A 21,732-nucleotide genomic window follows, 5' to 3' on the forward strand; every position below is an offset into this window, starting at 1 on the left:
GTATTTTTTTAAGAAACTTAAACTAATGGCTATTCTGAACATAAACAATTTAGGAGCAAATTTGATCAAAAACAGCAAAAAAATAAATAAACCTGTTCTCGCAGTTTAAGTGAATTCTGGCGCCACCTTATCCAGAAACTGAACAACCACCCAATTCCTTTCATTGCATATTCTCGGTTTAATGTAAACTGCTCACAAAAATAAAGGGAACACTTAAACAACACAATATAACTCCAAGTAAATAAAACTTCTGTGAAATCAAACTGTCCACTTAGGAAGCAACACTGATTGACAATCAATTTCACATGTTGTTCAAATGGAATAGACAACAGGGGGAAATCTTTGGTGATTAGCAAGACACTCAATAAAGGAGGGGTTCTGCAGGTGGGGACCACAGACCACTTCTCAGTACCTATGCTTTCTGGCTGATGTTTTGCTTACTTTTGAATGTTGGTGGTGCTTTCACACTCGTAGTAGCATGAGACGGACTCTACAACCCACACAAGTGGCTCAGGTAGTGCAGTTCATCCAGGATGGCACATCAATGCGAGCTGTGGCAAGGTTTGCTGTGTCAGTCGGCGTAGTGTCTGGAGGCACTACCAGGAGACAGGCCAGTACACCAGGACATGTGGAGGAGGCAGTAGGAGGGTAACAACCCAGCAGCAGGACCACTACCTCCACCTTTATGCAAGGAGGAACAGGAGGAGCACTGCCAGAGCCCTGCAACATGACCTCCAGCAGGCCACAAATGTGCATGTGTCTGCACAAACGGTTAGAAACCGACTCCATGAGGATGGTATGAGGGCCCGACATCCACAAATGGGGGTTGTGCTCACAGCCCAACACTGTGCAGGACGCTTGGCATTTGTCAGAGAACACCAGGATTGGCAAATTCGCCACTGGTGCCCTGTGGTCTTCACAGATGAAAGCAGGTTCACACTGAGCACATGTGACAGACGTGACAGAGTCTGGAGACACCGTGGAGAGCGATCTGGTGCCTGCAACATCCTTCAGCATGACCGGTTTGGCAGTGGGTCAGTAATGGTGTGGGGTGGCATTTCTTTGGAGGGCTGCACAGCCCTCCATGTGCTTGCCAGAGGTAGCCTGACTGCCATTAGGTACCGAGATGAGATCCTCAGAACCCTTGTGAGACCATATGCTGGTGCGGTTGGCCCTGGCTTCCTCCTAATGCAGGACAATGCTAGACCTCATGTGGCTAGAGTGTGTCAGCAGTTCCTGCAAGATGAAGACATTGAAGCTATGGACTGGCCCGCCCGTTCCCCAGACCTGAATCCGATTGAGCACATCTGGGACATCATGTCTCGCTCTATCCACCAACGTCACGTTGCACCACAGGCTGTCCAGGGGTTGGCGGATGCTTTAGTCCAAGTCTGGGAGGAGATCCCTCAGGAGACCATCTACCGTCTCATCAGGAGCATGTCCAGGCGTTGTAGGGAGGACATACAGGCACATGGAGGCCACACACAATACTGAGCCTCATTTTGACTTGTTTTAAGGACATTACATCAAAGTTGGATCAGCCTGTAGTGTGTTTTTTTCACTTTAATTTAGTGTGTGACTCCAAATCCAGGCCTCCATTGGTTAATAAATTTGATTTCCATTGATTATTTTTGTGTGATTTTGTTGTCCGCACATTCAACTTTGTACAGAACAAAGTATTTAATGAGAATCATTCATTCATTCAGATCTAGGATGTGTTATTTGAGTGTTCCCTTTATTTTTTTGAGCAGTGTACAAAACAATACTTTGCAAAAGTATTTACAGCCCTTGAATCTCAAGAAACTTTGAAGTATTTTATGTGATAAAAAAACACAAAGTAGTTCAACATTTTTAACAAATAAAAATCCTAAAAGTATGGTGTGCCTTTACATTCAGCCTCACTGGGCCGAAACTGTGGAACCCTCTTTCCCTGCATCTAGAGACCCTTTTTTCTTTACAAAATCGCTGAATCTCAGTCAGACTGGATGGACAGGGTGTGTGAACATCATTATTCAAGACAACCTCCACACTGGGGTCAAGTCTTTGGCATTCTCAAACTTTTTCTTCCAGTATTGGCCTGTATTTAGCTTCAGAGTGTTCAGGGTGATGTTCTCCAGCACACTCAGCATTTAGCATGTAAGTCACAAAGTCTAGATTTGGCCTAATCTGGCCAGAGCACCTTCTTCCCCTACATGGCTGGTGACCAAACAGGTGTTCCATATAGATGTGTGGAGTGCAGGACTATCAGCCTCTTGACTGTCACTTTGGGTGGGCATTAATGCCTTGGTATAGGTTTGCAGATGAGACATACTCTTTCCATGTTCAGATGATGAATTCAACAGAGCTCTGTGAGATGTTGGGATATTGTTTTATGGCCTAAACCTGCTTTACATTCTCCACATCTGTCTCTCTGACCTGCTTGCTGGGTTCCTTGCTCTTCAAGATGCTGGTTGTTCTCTAACAAACCTCTGAAGCCTTCACTGAACAGCAAGTTTTTTATCAAGATTACATTACACACAGGTGGACTCTTTTTACTAATTGGGTGGCTTTTGAGACTGTTATTTTATCAAAACATAACATCCTAATAAAATTCACTGAGGTTTTGGTTGAAATGTAACAAAATGTGAAAATTTTTACTTTTGCCATAACCTGTTTTGGCACAGTTTTCTTACAGTCACCCTAAACAGCATGAGACTTCCTGTTACTTAGAGCACACCCACTTTGATTTATCTCGTTTGTCATATACACTTCCAGTGTTGTTGTAAAAACCCACAATAGAGCCAAACTAACAATTACAATCAGAAAAAACATCACATTTTCTAACTGCTCAATTAACATGCATCATAAAGATACAGCTAAATGATTTAAAGTTATCGGGCTGTTTGTAAATGACTTAATAAACATACAGAGTAGTACAAAGGATTTTGAATCTTAGCCCCTAACCTAATGCATTTTTTAAGATGAAACCTGTTTTTTTAACCAAGCAGTAATCATAATACATGTACATCTTTTGGTTTTCCCAGGAAAAGATACAGTATCTCCTGCCAGTGGTTGGAAACAAAGCCCTCGTCTGTTTCAGTTAGTTTGAAAGCATTCTGGGAAATTGCTGTATTTAAAGGTAATTGACTCTAATTACCCTTTGAATTAACTTAAGGACAATCTTTCCTCAGGCTGGGACTACTAGCAGAATCCAAACCTAACTGAGCCGAAAGCTTCCCCATCTGCAAGAGGGCAATGAGCCAAAAAAAAAGCGTTTCAGCTTCTCAATGTCAGCAGGATTTGTTTAGACTGAACTAACCTGGACAACAATGCTGGCTTGGGTGGTTTCCTCACAGTCTTTCAGCAACGTGTATGTGCATCGGCCAGGGAAGTAGAAGTAAAGACCGTCAAAGGTCTCAAAGTTGTACTGGCCCCATGTCCTACAGGTCATCTCTCTCTCAAAGCCAAGATTTGGAACTAGGCAATATATATGAAATATAAAAATTTAATGAGCTTGATATAATGATGTATAAGAGCAGAGTAAATTCTGGAAAAATGGGGTAAAATTATTATATAATGTATAACTAAACCAATTTTAAAAGCAGGATCATGATGCACAAGGTTACTGAGCCTTTTCTTTAAACACCATAGGATGAAATAAAGGAATAGACCCACCAGAGAAATTTTGTAATTGATCATAAAACCTGTGACAACATACTTTTGGAGACATTTTCTAAATAGCTAGAGGATTCAAGATCATCAGCTGAAACAATGGTTATATTATTGTGTCACCTCTTTGTTGGGGTCATTTTGGAAACTTAATGTTAGCCTGCTTTATCAGTTCTGAAACAAGTTTGTGTTTTTGATTATTGGCCAGTTGGAACATCCTGTAGTGTGCAATTTTTAATCAATCTGGGGCAAATTATCCTCCACAGATGAAAGGACGTTTGTTAGGATGCTCAGGAGGAACCCAGAAACCAAAAGGGTCCAGGCTGTCATAAAACTAGAGGATGAACACCAATGTCACTGTCTACAGTGAACCCAGTTATACATCACCATAGTCTTAGGGGTGCCGAGCACAAAAAAGACTGAGCCATTTGGCCAAAAAGACAAGACAAATTTTTAAAGTAGCCAATGTGATCAAAGTGTACCAACAGTTCAACATGGTGGTGCAATGACATGGGCTTGTTTTACTGCCACTGCAAAAAGCAGATGTAATTTAAACCTTGTGGAAGATGTTTACAGAATAGTTAAAGTAGCTATTGAGGCAACGGTGGGTCCATCAACAAATTGGACCTAATAGATTAAGAATTAGGATGTTATCTAAGTGAATGTGCATGTGAATGTAGGCAGAGAAATACTTTATAGTGTATGTTTTACACTAATTCATATTTTTAAATAAACAAAGAATACATCAATAAGAGACCAAAAACCTCTGAGTTTCATATAAACCTAAACTAATAAGACAGAAGGTCTTTTAACTTGGTATATGTGATCTGCATACATTAATGTGAACTCATTCATATGAACCTGGCTCAAGCTATGAAAAGTAAAATTATGTGAAATGTATGTTAAATTCTCAGTGTCTAAACAGAGAGAATGAGGGTTTTATGTACAAATTCTTTATGAAAAGGAGAAAAGAGTTACTCCTTATATTTTCCAATACCAAACTGACTTTAATATTTTGTTGTTCTGTGTAACTTGGTTAAGCTGAAGATAAATATACTTGAACTGAATTCAGTGAATTTGGAGACATCTACAGTATGTGGCATGACGTCTGAGGTCACCTGTCTGGCATCTGTGTCCAGTGGCCTGAAACAAGCTGCAGTCACATGACTCCGATAAGATGCACTGTCCTCCATTAAGGCAGGGATACTCACATGGCTCCCCTGAGAGAGAATGGTAAAACAGAAGAATTACCATGCAGCCAGTTGGAATACAGACACTTAAAGGGGATTGCTTCTCCTTTTGTTTTGCACAACATATTAGATATATACACAATCTCCTATATGTGTACTGGAACTATAACAGATTACCCATCTCCACCCCATCTGTTAAAACTTCCATGGGCCTACTGAGCATCAGTTAACATTCTAGTCAATGAATACACCACAGACCACCAAAGATGGTCCCCTCAGCTTGCATTAACACTATCTGCTATGTGGGATTTTGCTTTCTCTGGTCAGTCAAGCACATCGTGCACAAAAGCATTGGTATGATAAAAGGGACAATGGAGATCACCTGAGGTTGTTAAATCAGATGAAAGCTATTTTCCTTCTGTCCTTTCTGTGAACGGAAGGTAACACTGACGCTTCATCTGTCACTGAAGCCACAAAGTCTTTAAATAACAATAAAAGGTTCATAAAGATCAACATTGGAAAAATTTAAATAGAGCTGCATTAAAGAAATTTAGTTTCATCACAAACTACAGGTCCTTCTTAAAATATTAGCATATTGTGATAAAGTTCATTATTTTCCATAATGTCATGATGAAAATTTAACATTCATATATTTTAGATTCATTGCACACTAACTGAAATATTTCAGGTCTTTTATTGTCTTAATACGGATGATTGTGGCATACAGCTCATGAAAACCCAAAATTCCTATCTCACAGAATTAGCATATTTCATCCGACCAATAAAAGAAAAGTGTTTTTAATACAAAAAACGTCAACCTTCAAATAATAATGTACAGTTATGCACTCAATACTTGGTCGGGAATCCTTTGGCAGAAATGACTGCTTCAATGCGGCGTGGCATGGAGGCAATCAGCCTGTGGCACTGCTGAGGTCTTATGGAGGCCCAGGATGCTTCGATAGCGGCCTTTAGCTCATCCAGAGTGTTGGGTCTTGAGTCTCTCAACGTTCTCTTCACAATATCCCACAGATTCTCTATGGGGTTCAGGTCAGGAGAGTTGGCAGGCCAATTGAGCACAGTGATACCATGGTCAGTAAACCATTTACCAGTGGTTTTGGCACTGTGAGCAGGTGCCAGGTCGTGCTGAAAAATGAAATCTTCATCTCCATAAAGCTTTTCAGCAGATGGAAGCATGAAGTGCTCCAAAATCTCCTGATAGCTAGCTGCATTGACCCTGCCCTTGATAAAACACAGTGGACCAACACCAGCAGCTGACACGACACCCCGGACCATCACTGACTGTGGGTACTTGACACTGGACTTCTGGCATTTTGGCATTTCCTTCTCCCCAGTCTTCCTCCAGACTCTGGCACCTTGATTTCCGAATGACATGCAGAATTTGCTTTCATCCGAAAAAAGTACTTTGGACCACTGAGCAACAGTCCAGTGCTGCTTCTCTGTAGCCAGGTCTGGGGAATGCGGCACCTGTAGCCCATTTCCTGCACACACCTGTGCACGGTGGCTCTGGATGTTTCTACTCCACACTCAGTCCACTGCTTCCGCAGGTCCCCCAAGGTCCGGAATCGGCCCTTCTCCACAATCTTCCTCAGGGTCCGTTCACCTCTTCTCGTTGTGCAGCGTTTTCTGCCACACTTTTTCCTTCCCACAGACTTCCCACTGAGGTGCCTTGATACAGCACTCTGGGAACAGCCTATTCGTACAGAAATGTCTTTCTGTGTCTTACCCTCTTGCTTGAGGGTGTCAATAGTGGCCTTCTGGACAGCAGTCAGGTCGGCAGTCTTACCCATGATTGGGGTTTTGAGTGATGAACCAGGCTGGGAGTTTTAAAGGCCCCAGGAATCTTTTCCAGGTGTTTAGAGTTAACTCGTTGATTCAGATGATTAGGTTCATAGCTCGTTTAGAGACCCTTTTAATGATATGCTAATTTTGTGAGATAGGAATTTTGGGTTTTCATGAGCTGTATGCCAAAATCATCCGTATTAAGACAATAAAAGACCTGAAATATTTCAGTTAGTGTGCAATGAATCTAAAATATATGAATGTTAAATTTTCATCATGACATTATGGAAAATAATGAACTTTATCACAATATGCTAATATTTTGAGAAGGACCTGTATAAAGTTGGCCACTGTTTAAGGATCCTAATGACGAGTAACATATGTTTCAAGAAAAACGTCTAACACATAAATGTCTAAAAGAGAAGGCCATATTGATCTAATGTCGCTTATTCTTTAATATAATAAAGCACAGTTTAGAATAACACTTGATTCTTATTTAAATTTGTCCAACACTTTGTAATATTTTTAGGTTTCTTAGGAGAAATACAGACAGGTCAGTACACCAAAACTATATATATATATATATATATATATATATATATATATATATATATATATATATATATATATATAAGTTAAGCAAATGTATTCGCTTTTGTTACTGTTTTTTTTTTTTCAAACACATCTATATATTTTGCAAAGATTTCTGGTCAAAGTTGGACAACAGTTTCTTACATTAGAAAGCTAAAGATACACAAGACAGACTGTTACCAGAAATAAAAAGCTAGCAGAGGAAATTGGATTTTGAAGCATTTTTTTTGTTTTTATATTTTTAAATAATTAGGGATGCAGCTATCGATTATTAGTAATGCAAACTGGATTCTCAGACTGCAGGTTTACTGGTGGTTCCTAGAGTCTCTAGAAGTAAAATGGGAGGCAGATCCTTTAGTTATCAGGCTTCTCTCCTGTGGAATCAGCTCCCGGTTTTGGTCCGTGAGGCAGACACCCTGTCTACTTTTAAGGGTAGGCTTAAAACTTTCCTTTTTGATAAAGCTTATAGTTAGAGTGGCTTAGGTTATCCTGAGCTATCTTCCTTATTTTTTACCTCCATCTTCTTCCCTCCCTGTTGGATGGAGTAAGGGGGACTCAGGTTTAGCCTAAACCGGCTCAGTTATGGTTGAGGTGCAAACACACCCTCCATTTCTGCTACTTGTATGACCCCTTCTCTTTTCCAATGGTTATAATCAGTCTGACAGAGAGAGGTATCCCAATCGCTGTGGTTTTTAGTATAAGAATGGCCATCAGTGGGCACTAGATGGACAAACTGATGGAGAAACCTGGCTGCAGCAAGAGGATTATGTTACTATAAATGAGTCAACTCCTACTAATTATTTAAATTTTCATATTCCTCAAATTACTGGGCGAGGAGGAGGAGTAGCAACCATCTTTCAGCCTGATTTATTGATTAGCCCCAGACCAATCAATAGCTACAACTCTTTTGAATATTTCATCCTTAGTTTTCCTCATCCAAATTGCAAAGCACTAAAACATCTTCTGTGTGTTGTTTTGTACCGTCCACCAGGCCCTTACTCTCAATTTTTAGATCAGTTTTCAGACCTTTTATCTGATTTAGTGTTAAATACAGATAAAGTTATTATAGTGGGGGATTTTAACATTCATGTAGACGCTGAAAATGATAGCCTAAATATAGCGTTTAATGCTATCTTAGACTCAATTGGCTTTGATCAAAACATTAACAAACCTACCCACCTTTGTCTTCATTCTCTGGACCTTGTGCTGACATATGGCATTGAGTGTAAAGACATAACAATATTATCTCATAACCCTGTCCTGTCTGACCATTTCTTAATAACCTTTGAGTTTAATTTAACCGAGTACTCCACACCTGAAAGAAAATTTCATTATAGTAGATCATTATCAGGCGATGCTGTAACAACCTTTAAAGAATCTGTTCCACTTTTAATTTCCTCATTATCACTGAAAAGCACAGTGGAGGGCAATACTTCTGTTTCTGCCCCTTCACAAATTGATTCTTTTGTTCATAGTGTTTCTTCATCATTGCGTGATGCATTAGACAATGCAGCCCCCTTGAAAAAGAAGGTAATCATTAATAAGAGGCTAGCTCCTTGGTTTAATTCAGAGCTGCGTACTTTAAAGCACAATGTTAGAAAATTGGAGAGGAAATGGCATTCTACACACCTAGAGGATTCCTACTTAATCTGGAAAAATAGCCTACTGTTGTATAAAAAGACACTTCGCCAAGCTAGAACAGCTTATTTCTCATCATTAATAGAAGAGAACAAGAATAATCCTAGGTTTCTCTTTAGTACAGTTGCTAAACTTACACAGAGTCATAGCTCTGTTGAGCCATCCATTCCCTTAGCTCTTAGCAGCCATGACTTTATGGGATTCTTCTTAAATAAAATTGATTCTATTAAAAAGAAAATCTTTGACATACTCCCGAAGATGATTACTTCATCCTCAGCAAGTGAGACAACATTGGAAATAACTGCAGAACCTGATTTGTGTTTGGACTGTTTTGATCCTGTGAAGCTTCCTGAGTTATCAGAAATATTAGCTTCATCTAAACCTTCAACTTGTATGTTAGACCCAATCCCAACCAAATTATTTAAGGAAGTGTTCCCTCTGATTACCAGCCCCATTTTAGATATGAGTAATCTATCTTTAGTAAATGGATATGTACCACAGGCTTTTAAGTTAGCTGTAATTAAACCTTTACTTAAGAAACCTTCGCTTGATCGAGATGACTTGAAAAATTACAGACCTATATCCAATCTGCCATTCTTATCTAAAATACTTGAGAAAATTGTTGCTAATCAAATGTGTGAGCATTTATACAGCAATGACCTGTTTGAAGAGTTTCAGTCAGGTTTCAGAGTTCATCATAGCACTGAAACAGCTCTGCTGAAAGTCACTAATGATAATCTTATGGCCTCAGATAATGGACTTGTGTCTGTTCTGGTTCTGTTAGATCTCAGTGCTGCATTTGATACAGTCAATCACAAAATTTTCTTAGAAAGGCTGGAATATGCTGTAGGGATCAGGGGAACAGCGCTAGGCTGGTTTAAATCTTATCTGTCTGACAGATTCCAGTTTGTTCATGTAAATGATAAATCATCTTTAAACTCCAGGGTTAATTGTGGAGTACCACAGGGCTCAGTACTTGGGCCAATTCTCTTTACCATATATATGCTTCCAATAGGTCAAATTATTAGGCAGCATAGGATACATTTTCACTGTTACGCTGATGATACTCAGCTTTACTTATCCATAAATCCTGATGAGCCCAACCAGTTAGATAGACTACAAGCATGTCTTGAAGATATAAAAACTTGGATGACGTTAAATTTTTTGCTTCTAAATTCAGACAAAACAGAAGTTGTCGTCTTTGGACCGGAGTCTTTAAAAAAGAAACTGCTTAGTCAATCACTTAACCTGGATGGCATTAAATTGACCTCTGATAATAAAGTAAAAAACCTTGGTGTTATTTTTGACCAGGACATGTCATTTAAATCCCATATTAAACAGGTTTCTAGGATTTCCTTCTTTCATCTCCGGAACATTGCCAAAATTAGAAATATCCTATCTAGGAGTGACGCTGAAAAACTAGTCCATGCATTTGTTACTTCAAGGCTGGACTATTGTAATTCGTTACTATCAGGATGTCCACAAAATACAGTTAAAAGCCTTCAGCTGATTCAAAATGCTGCAGCAAGAGTTCTGATGAAAATTAAAAAGAGAGATCATATTTCTCCTATTTTAGCTTCCCTTCATTGGCTCCCTGTTAAGTCCAGAATAGAATTTAAAATTCTCCTCCTCACATATAAAGCCCTTAATGATCTAGCTCCAACATACATTAGAGATCTGATTGTTCCATATGTTCTTAACAGATCACTTCATTCTCAGACTGCAGGTTTACTGGTGGTTCCTATAGTCTCTAGAAGTAGAATGGGAGGCAGATCCTTTAGTTATCAGGCTCCTCTCCTGTGGAACCAGCTCCTAGCTTTAGTCCGTGAGGCAGACACCCTGTCTACTTTTAAGGGTAGGCTTAAAACTTTCCTTTTGATAAAGCTTATAGTTAGAGTGGCTTAGTTTATCCTGAGCTATCTTCCTTGTTTTGTACCTCCGTCTTCTTCCCTCCCTGTTGGTTGCAGTAAGGGGGAGTCAGGTTTAGCCTAAACTGGCTCAGTTATGGTTGAGGTGCAAACACACCCTCCATTTCTGCTACCGGTATGACCCCTTCTCTTTTCCAATGGTTATAATCAGTCTGACAGAGGGAGGTATCCCAATCCTTGTGGTTTTTAGTATAACAATGACCATCAGTGGGACCCTTTGTGAGGTGCCTTGAGACGACAATGTTGTAAATAAGCGCCGTTTAACTAAATAATCTGAACTGAAACTATCTGTGTAGTTATGCTGCTATAGGCTTAGGCTGCTGGAGGACATAACGACCACTTTCACCCTCTTCGCTACATTCTCACACTACTCTCCAATTTTGCATTGTTTGCTGTTATTTCAGCTTTTAACCTTGTTCTCTCTTTTCTCTTCCTAGAAGCTACACCTGGCCAGGCTCTGTGTCTGCCTGTGACACCTTTCTAGAGAGGGGAATTGTCCGAGCTTCCGCTGGCAACAACTTAATGCTCACCCTCTACCGATGATCCACATAGCCCTGTCTTTTAGTGTTTAACCCTTTCTCTCTCCTAGACATGGAAATTGACTGAGCTTTTACTGTAACTAATTATATGTGCTCTCTTTCAGACTCTAACCTTGAAAACTGGCTCAGAGTTTATCTGTTCTTTCTTTCTAGGTGAAACGACTAAAGGCGCTACATCCATTAACATTTACTTTTCCTTCCCATAGAAAGTACTTCTGGATCAGTGCTTCTTTGTTCTCTTTGTGTCTCTGCTCTGTTCTCTCAAACCCCCAGTCGCTCGTGGCAGATGGCCGCTCACACTGAGCCTGGTTCTGCTGGAGGTTTCTTCCTGTTAAAAGGGAGTTTTTCCTCTCCGCTGTCGCTACATGCATGTTCAGTATGAGGGATTGCTGCAAAGTCAACGCCAGTGACTGTCCAGTCTCTACATGCTCATCCGGGAGGAGGGAATGCTGCAAGTCACTGACTGGATGCAATTTGCTGGGTTTCCTTAGATAGAAAAATTTTTATCCAATTCGAATAAAAAGTTAACTCCGACTGCACTGTTCAATTGTTAGGATTAATTGGAATGTATGTACCTGACTGTTGTGAAGTGCCTTGAGACAACATGTGTTGTGAATTGGCACTATATAAATAAAACTGAATTGAATTGAATTGAACTGTCTACTTTTAAGGCTAGGCTTAAAACTTTCCTTTTTGATAAAGCTTATAGTTAGAGTGGCTTAGGTTATCCTGAGCTGTATCCTGTAGTTATGCTGCTATAGGCTTAGGCTGTTGGAGGACATAATGACCACTTTCACCCTCTTCGCTACATTCTCACACTACTCTCCAATTTTGCATTTATTTGCTGTTATTTCAGCTTTTAGCTTTGTTCTCTCTTTTCTTTTCCTAGAAGCTACACGTGGCCTGACTCTGTGTCTACCTGTGACACCTTTATGGAGAGGGGCATCGTCCAAGCTTCTGCTGGCAAAAACGTAATGCTCACCCTCTACCGATGATTCACATGGCCCTGTCTTTCAGTGTTTAACCATTTCTCTCTCCTAGACATGGCAATTGACTGAGCTTTTACTGTGACTTACTCTATGTGCTCTCTTTCAGACTCTAACATGGCATTTTAATAATGCACTGTTTAAATAAATAAATAAAGTGATAATGCATTTTGTTGCATGTTGATATTGTGCAAAACATTTGTAAAAACATAAACAATGCTTAAGAGAAAACTATGCCATTTGAGAAGATCTGGATAGACCATATTTACAGACAAAAGAGGTTTTTCATGTAAAATGCAAAATAGATTGTTTCAGCCCAAGAAGTAATGACATAATTTTTTGACAAACTTATGTGCATGTTGGTCATTGTTTACAATGCAAGATGGATTGCTTAAATATAAACAAATCTTGTGTCTCGTAGATTTTAACAGTAAAAAGATTTCATTTGTGGTAAAAAGTGACGATGGCCATGGTGGACCTTTTATATTGGTTAAGCATCAACTCATACTTATGACAGAGACATTTCTCACCAACTTTGACAATCAAAAAAATAAAGTAATTTTCTACTTATAGTCTACTGTAAGAAAACGTGTTGATATGATGATGAAAATCAACATTTCTCAGGGTAACATAGCTTAAATTAGTTTTTAGGTACTTTAGGTATTTTTGAAAACATTAATTCACACTTTCTTCCAAACCTTTGCAATCTTACCTGAAATTCTATGTTTCAATGACTTCAGGGCTTCCTTTGCCTGCCTGGTGAGCTGCGAGACATTAACTGGATGATCATTTGGTGAAAAGGCTCTGCTGACTGAGTTTCCCGATGTTGTTGAACCATATGTCAGTTGCTTAGGTGATAAAGATCCATTCAGTGACTGGTCTGTGTTTACCAACTTCAGCAGGGTATGATTATTCAATATCAGATTTTGAGATGTGTGCTGCAAAGTTGCTGAACCTGTCATTGATTTATCAGCTGGAACTAAAGTAGCTGGAGATTGATTAGCAAATGTAGTTGTGAGAAAGGACTGAATTGTTGGGTTTGATGAAGTTGCTGACGGGCTCAGAGGTGTTTGGCTGGATGACAACTGGGTTGATTTTGTTGTACTTCCCACTGAATATAAGATCCTGGGAGGTGATTTACTGACTGGTGTTTGGCTAACAGGCTCTGTGCTCTTCAATGATAGTCCAGATTTTGTTGTGCTTATTGGTGTATGGTTAGACCCTGTCTTTTTAGGTGCTGACTTTCTGGATGGTGCTTTAGCAGGTTTTTGTTTTTCTTTTGGGGAACTGCCTAATGACTTTTTAGGTGTTATTGTACTCTCTATTTGCTGACTAGAGTGCTTTGTCTTTTTTACAAGTTGAACTGGTGCAGTTGCACTGTGTGGTGATTGGGATTGTTTGAGATCTGTTGTTTTGGTTGGCCTTGAACTGGATGGTGTGTTACTTTCAGATGATTTGGACATTACTGGTGTGGTTAGAGACTGATTAGGTGGGGCTGCAGTAGTTGGAGACTGGCTGGTTTGTGTTAATCTATCTAGGGCCTGCCTTTCTACTGCTGCGCTACTTGGTGTTTGTCCAGTTGGCATTGTAACAACACCCGTTCCTTTATTGACTGATGCACTGTTGGTTGACAACTGGTTTGCTTGTTCTCTGGAAGTTGTTGATTTGCTGTTTCGGGTTGTTGTGATGGGTGATTGATTGGCTGATGCTTTGGCGGCTGGTGGTTGGCTAGATGGTCCACCTTTGTTGTGCATCCAACTGGGTGGTGTCATGTTATTGGGTGTTTGGTTTTCTTTACTTGTCCAATATGGTGGTTGGTATTCTGTAATGTCAGATGTTTGACTAACTGACATAACAGTGGTTGTTTGTTGTTCTGAAATCACTTCAGTGGTTGACAGTTGGCTAGATGGTTCTGTGGTTGACATTGACATGCTTGTTTGCAGTGAGCTGTCTGTTGATTGGCTGGTAGATGTTGTGGTTGTCAGTTGTTTGACCTCTGATTGGCTGGTTTTTACAGTCTCAGTTGGTGCTTTACCAGACAAAGTTGTGCTGCTAGTTGACTTAATTTCTGTTGTGGTGCCTGCTGATTGACTAGTTAGTTCCATACTTATTATTGACTGGGTGGTTGTTTGTGACTGGATACTTGAAACTAGATCGGTTTGGTTTTCCTCTGCCTGAGTTGTCTCAGTCGTTTGGCTGATTAATGCTGTTGTGGACCGTTGTTCAAATGGTGGTACTGGGCTGACATCTGAATAGCTGAATGGTGAAGCTGTTGTTGATGATGAATCAGCTGAAATTGTGTTGCTTGGTGAGTGACTGATCTTCTCTGTGGTGCGTCCTGATTGACTTGCTTGTCCCATGATGTCTTGAGACTGGCTGGTTGTTGGTGACTGACTGGCTGATGCTAGGTTGGTTTGGGATTGGACTGGTTTAGTTGTTTGGCTGGTTGATGCTGTTGCCCTCTTTTGTTGAGTGAGTGGTACTGGGCTAACTTCTGACTGGCTGTACTGTGCAATTAAAGTAGTTGACTGACCAGATTTGGTTTGTAATTGGTTTGATGGTGCAGTCTCAGTTAAAGATTGACTGGGCGGTTTAGTGCTACGTGATGATTTGCGGGTCTGCTCCATCTTTTTTATTGATTGACTAGTTGTTGTGGGTTGGATTGCTGATAGGTCTGTTTGTGATTCATCCAGTTGTGCAGTCTTAGTTGGTAATAGATTAGGTGAGGTTGTGTTGAGCTGTAATTGTATGGTTGTAACTGATCGCGTGGTTGGTACTGTGGTGGTTTGGGAATGGTTAGATTGTCTATTCTCTGTTAATGACTGAAGGGATGGATGGGTGTCATTTTGTGTATTGCTGTCTAGATCCTGGCTGTCAGGAACTGTTCTTGAGGATGATTGACTAGATTCCTTCGTGGATACAGACGACTGGTTAAGGCTTTGGCTCAATAGGTCGTTTTGTGACTTCTCTATCCTGGCAGACGTGAAGTCGGATGCAACCGTCCCATTTACCGGTGATCGCCTCAAGGCTGAAGAGTTTGTTTCTAAAGCAGAAGTGGCTGAGTGGAGGTCCTTCAAGGAGAGAAACTAAATCATTATGTGTGTCATACAATAATTGCTACCACTTAGTCATAAGTTATAAATACAATTTTGAATCATTACATTTTTTCTGTAAATTAGACCTAAACATATAATTGTGAAACAAACTGAGCTCTTATATTTATCAGTAAATATGCAATCAAATTATCTCCTCTACTTCCTTACAGATGTGCTGTTGGGGAAATATTCCTCTCTGAGTTATATTGCCCAAGGAGAGCGGGGAAGATGGAACAAAAGAAGGTTTGGGAAAGAGGAGGCTTAAAAGGCGAAGCGACCTTTGTCAATGATTCTGTGATACAGCTTTTTCATCCAGGTTATCTGAACCTCTCTCTCCATTTCGGGGCATAATCAGATGTGTGATGTCTGTTCATGTGAAATTTGTAATCATGGGATGTTTTTGGTGTGGTGAATTGTTCTTTGCATTTACTTTGATTCTGGTAGCCAAGAGGCGTCATATCATAACTACCTCCAGGGAAACAACAACAACACTTCAGGATTAACTTTGTCAGAGGTTGAAAATGCAAAGTATCAGATTTGGTTTGGAAAGATTTTTAGCAAGCTTGCTTTCATAAACCACTGGGCCACCTTGTTCTAACAGTTTGAGTCTCACTCGATACCTAAGCCCTGAAAAAAGAGGCTTTCATCTCACGTGGTAGTTTTGAGTTCAGCTCAAAGATCTAAATTGAAGTAAAAGAGCTTTTGACCTGTGATCTGTTGCTACTAATTGCATTGTGCATTTATGAGCTCCCATAGTTTTGACCGGATTTTCACGCCTCCTTGTTCTGAGGGGACGCCAGACAAAACGGAGACCAGATAGCAGCTCCGGTGGAGGAGGAGCGAGACAACAGAGCAGCTACTGAAAAGTGCTGTTGGGACACACTCGCATGTCTACAAGCTAAAGAACAAACGTCACTGTGGAACAACTTTACCTTAGCATCACGCCACTTCAGGCACTGTACATGGCCATTTAATGTACACTATTTGCCTGTTCTTATTAGAATATAAAAATGTAAATATGTCTACAGTAAAGATCTTTACAGTAACTTGTGAAAGCATTTATACTCCTTGAATATTGTCACATTTTGTCACATTAAACCAAACGTTTCTGAACATTAGTATTTTACATGATAGATCAAGAAAGCAGGGCATAATTGTGAAGCGGAAGGAAAAGGATGCATGTTTTTTTAGATGTTTTACGAATAAAAATCAGCAACGTATGGTGTGCATTTGTATTCATCCCCTCTGAGTAAACACTTTGGAGAACACCTGTCAGTGTAACTACAACTGAAAGTCTCTATCATCCTCTCCCAAGAGGGATTGAAATTTTTAACTGCATTTATTTGAGAACTTTGACTGGGATGGTCTAATACATAAATATTAAAGCTCTGACTATATGTTTTTCTCGTTAAGGTGAACATCTACCCCAGTCAGTTTTTGCTCCATCCATCTTACCCTCAACCCTGACTAGCTTCTCTTTTAATGTTGAGTAAAAATGTCCTCACAGCCTAAGGCTGCCTCCAGTATGAAGATGTGCTCAGTGGGATGTTAGTTTTTTGGCACACATACCCTTTTGCATGTGGGTGAAAAAGTTAGTTCCCCTGTGAGCTATGGATATCTGCAGCTTCTGAGACTATTATGCAAGCACAAAATTGTCCCATTATTCTTTTAGATCACTTGTGAATCTAAGAACTCAAAGACCATGTAGAGAAATTGAGTTTCTACAAAGTCCTGACCAGTATGAACATATATTGACTTTGTTTATAATTTTCCAAGTTTGGGTAATGGCTCACTTTTTGCCACTCTTCCATAAAGAACATATATGCGCATAGTTGTCCTATTAACAGATTCACCCACCTGAGCTGTGCATTTCTGAACTGCCCTTCAGAATTTTCATAACCATCTTGGCTGCTTCCCTTCTTAACCCTCTCTTTGCCTGGAATGTCAGTTTAGGTGGACATCCACGTCTTGGTAGGTCTACAGTTGCCACATCCTCTTTCCAAGTTCAGATGACGGATTAAACAGAGTTCTGTCAAATGTTCTAGGCTGGGGTTATTGTTGTAGAACCTAACCCTGCTTTAAACCTCTCCACAACCTTCTCCCTGACCTGTCTGCTCTGCTCCATGATGTCCTCTAACAAACCTCTGAGGCCTTCACAGAACAGCTGAATTTAGACTAAGATTAGGTTACGCAAAGATGGATTCTATTTACTACTTAAGTAACTTCTGAATGCAATTAGGGCTGGACACAAATCAAACCATACTTTTTAACTTTTTAGTTGTAAAACAAATTCAAACCATGTATAATTTTGTTTCCCTAATTATGTATATGGTTTGTGTAAAATGCCAAAATAAAGTTGGAATACTTTTACATTATTGTAAATATTAACAATGGAAACAGCTATAAGGTTTTTTAATTTTAACTTTAAACTCTTAATATTGTTTAGCCTTAGCTGAGTGTATAAATAAAAAAACTTAAAATTTATACATGGAAGACGCATTCGTATAATACAGCACATCTCTAAGCAAGCATTGAAAATGTCCTTTCTGAAGATGAGAGCTATGCTGATTTCTCTGTGATCTGTGACTGTGTGTTTGCCGCTCCAAGTAGCTCCATCAGCATCAGTGATCAATGCAGCAGCCTACCTGCCCTCCCTGGGAAGCGGTGTCCCATTTCTGATGCTTTATCCTGCTGCTCCCGCTGCTGGGACACAGAGAACAAGGAGAGGTTTGTTCCTGTTGCTGAAGCTCCCCCCCCTCCCCAGACAGCAGAAACCCACCACCAACCCAGGAACCATCCCACCATGCAACAAACAAAAAAACAAAACAACTAATACCAGAGGGTTTTTTTTTGTTCAAAATATGCGTAATTATCAGCCAAATAATCAATTGAAGGATCATAAAATAGTGAAAACTGTCAGTTGTATTTTTTCAGTATTCCGTATTCTACATTATTTACTTTTTTGATCATCAAACAGTTACACTCAAGAAGTAACAACAAATACATTTTTCAATTAAGTTTCGATTTTCTATTACATTTCAAAATGTCAGCCTGCATTAACGAGCACTTCAGATTAACAAATAAAAAGGCCATTTAAAATACATTTTTAAAGTTAAATCAGAACACACTTAAAAGCAACGCATTTATAATAAATAACTCACTTATTTAATGCCTCCCAGTTTGAGACATTCAATCTCTCAACACCCCTGGAAAGATGCGCTGAAATAAAAAAATAATGATAATCACAAGTCATGCATAAATAAAATAAAACAAGACCATCTAAATAGTTTAAAAATGAATAAAAACCCTAAGCTGCGTATTGAAATCCTGAGCTATTAGGTTAATTATTTTACACTTTTCTAAATAAATGTCTCCCAGCTGCATCCAGCTGCAGGCGAGACTCACCTTGATAAATGAGGATCACATACACAGTTATTAATAAGTGAAACGGCCTCTTCCAGCTGCGTATAAATAAATCGGGATCCATTCCTGATCCGGTCAGTGAATCAGACAGGTCTGGACAGCATCACCTGGTAAAAACCCTCCGACTGGACTCCACGCGCTGCCCCATCGGTTCACCCTCCAGGGGTCCGCCGCGCGCCTCAAGAACCGCTGCACCTGGTCATTAGCATAAAATATGCGCGGGTGGGCGGGGCCACATCTAACCCGCAGTCATTATCAGACGTAAAATTCCTAAATGTCGGGGAAAATGGTATATGCAGTCACAGAAATGATCAATTGCAAATCAAATGTTTTTATTTGTTTCTGTAACCTCTCTGAAATATTGCGAACTAGGTTCAAATTTTCCTCAGGTGTTTACTGTGCTTTCAAAAGCAGCCAGCGCCTTCTAGTGGCCAATTGATTAATATTTTGATACAGCATTCTAGATTATAAACAGGTGAGGAAAGTAGCTGAAGCCCAAGTGCCAAAACCAACAAATAAATGAATAAGTATTTATGTGTGGTAATTTAAATAAAACTTTTATATACATTAAATGAATATAAAATGAATCACTAACTAAATACACAAAGAATTAATGTCTACAAAGTCGTTTAAATTATCTTGGAACTGATCATTATGGCTCATGAAATAGAATTACTAGATGTGAAAAAAAGATAGAGATAACAAAACAAACAAAAATTATATAATTCTAATATCTATTTTTATATCAAATATTTCATCATTTCCACATTTGTGTTTGTATTATGTAATCACATCAATTATAATAAATAAATAAAATAAATAGTGCTTCTTCTACTGGTTAAGTCTTTTTAATAAAATCATTTTTCTCCCACCTGGGCTTTGGATTTTTTTCTCTGTGTCACGTAGCCTTGTTTCTTTAACAACTGGTTATATAAATTACCTTGAATTTGTGCAACTAATATAGAAAAGTTTAGGTATGCAGTATTTTTAAGTATTATTCTCATACCCTTTTTGCTTGATGACGCTCCATCTGGCTTGACCTTTTTAGGATCTAAATGGTAACAGAAACCTCAGACGTTACGCTTGAAATATTACCAGCGTGACCCCTGTGTCACCAGTGGCAAAGACCTGCATTTGCATGTGAAAGTGTGGTTTTCGGCAGAGGAAACACTTCCTGTGTCTGTCAGTCAGTCTGTCTGTGTGGGTAAAAAGGCCATTGACTGACTGAAGCCCTCAGAGACCTCTCGGGCTTTGTGCGGTCAAGCCAGGAGGTGTCTGCTTTCATAAATGGAAAGGGGACCTGAGGAGAGCAGCCGGGGTACAGAGGAATGACAAAATCTGGCGGCAACATTAAACGACTGATATAACGTTGAAGGCCACTGTCTCTTAATTTCACATAAACTCGCTTTGTAGCTTGATTGTATTATGGAAAACTGGAGCATTTAGACTTTGGGTTCATTATATACCTTAGACATAAAACACAAAAAACATACTACTATATAACTGCCTAGTTTGTCCTGCAGGGATGGATATTACTAAAGGAAATTGGACATAATTAACTATTTACTTCCATATGACCTGAATTCCATCTTTGCATTTCTATTTTAGCAAAAATCTGCATTTGAAAAAGATGAATGAATCCAAATAAGTAGACAGAAACATGCCATTGAACTCAAAAATGTATATTGCTACAACATTTCTGTAGTAACACTGATCTCAATTGTCTTTCTGGTGAAGGCCTAGGTCCCAAACCATTGCAGCAACAAATATTCACTGCAACTTCAACTGTATGCCACACTTTGTTCTACTAATTATTATGTTCGTTAGTGTTTACCAATCCTGCATGTGTCACATGAGCTGCTCCCACGTGTGATTGATGGAGTCACCCCTTGCTTGTTTAGGTTGAGAGATTATGTCAGGAAAGATTTGATGCAGACTGGTGTTTATTAGACAAGTTTCTACTTACTGGCATTTAATGGTCAAACGATTATGACCTTATTATAATTATACAAAACTGGACTAATTGTCAATGGTTTTCCATTAGAATCTTACCCCACCACCTTCTCACTGGATTAAGACTAAGCCCCTATGAAACCAAAAGCAACTGGACTGCAGCAGTTTATTTTGTGTTGTGCTGCAGCTGCTGTAAAATAAAATCCTGAAGCTCTTTCCATCTTCTCCTCCTTTCTCTCTCTTCATTAAATATGTTGCCAGGGCTTCTCTTTAACAGGTAGGTCAAACTCATTTTCTATTTGAACTGCAGCCTGAAAGACGTACAAATTCCCTGTTTCGGTTCAATTTGGAGGGTGCACAGACATCCGCTCAGTTGGGAGTCTTATGCCACGAAATGTGCAGGCCATACAGATCTCTATGTACAAGGGACCTGAAAATGGCACTGTCTGTTTTTCATTTCCAGAGAGCCAGAGTTTTTGTTGTAGAGGCTTGGTAAAACCCTTTTGGTCTAAAAAAAAAAAAAACATCTATATGTGCAATTTTTAGGTGTCCCATTTCAGAGGGTTGTATGGCATACTTGTCTTTATGTGCAACCAGTCTGAACATGGTTTGATTATTTTTGCTTGGTGAAATCCTTTTGGTCAAACATCAGTCTATATGTGTAATTTAGAGGTGTGAGTTCTTCTCCTTACCTAAGAGCTCTGTAGCAGAAAATGACCTAAACCCTGCACAGATTTTTTAATATTTTAGAGAACAGGAAGTAGTGTTAGAGAATTTTGTTAAATTCAGCTGCTTGGTGAAATAATTTTGTTCACAAAAAACAGTCTACAGTATAAGTGCAATTTGGAGGTGTGTGCACTTTTTCCCAGCAGGGACCCCTATATGGTACTCGAAGGGCAGGGCATACTTACTTCTATGTGCAAGGGACCTGGGGATGACTA

General features: G+C 39.5%; 2 protein-coding genes across 2 annotated transcripts in view; both read right to left on the bottom strand.

Moving 5' to 3' along the window:
* Positions 1-5,046, bottom strand: part of otog (otogelin) — an 84,915-nt gene extending 79,869 nt beyond the window's left edge. The window contains exons 1-3 of the mRNA XM_047362505.1: positions 5,016-5,046; positions 4,767-4,868; positions 3,299-3,456 (exon numbers count right to left, since the gene is read on the bottom strand). Of these exons, the coding sequence (XP_047218461.1) occupies positions 3,299-3,456; positions 4,767-4,868; positions 5,016-5,046 (291 nt within the window). The remainder of the gene's footprint in view (positions 1-3,298; positions 3,457-4,766; positions 4,869-5,015) is intronic.
* A 7,954-nt stretch (positions 5,047-13,000) lies between these two features.
* On the bottom strand, positions 13,001-17,667 carry LOC124866630 (uncharacterized protein DDB_G0271670-like). The gene is made up of 2 exons (XM_047362507.1): positions 17,273-17,667; positions 13,001-15,391 (listed from the first exon to the last, which is right to left on the bottom strand). The coding sequence occupies exon 2, from the start codon at positions 14,945-14,947 to the stop codon at positions 13,001-13,003; it is 1,947 nt and encodes a 648-aa protein (XP_047218463.1). The 5' UTR covers positions 14,948-15,391; positions 17,273-17,667.
* Positions 17,668-21,732: the final 4,065 nt, after the last annotated feature.

Source organism: Girardinichthys multiradiatus, chromosome 4, assembly GCF_021462225.1.
Source record: "Girardinichthys multiradiatus isolate DD_20200921_A chromosome 4, DD_fGirMul_XY1, whole genome shotgun sequence".
Classification (NCBI taxonomy): domain Eukaryota; kingdom Metazoa; phylum Chordata; class Actinopteri; order Cyprinodontiformes; family Goodeidae; genus Girardinichthys; species Girardinichthys multiradiatus.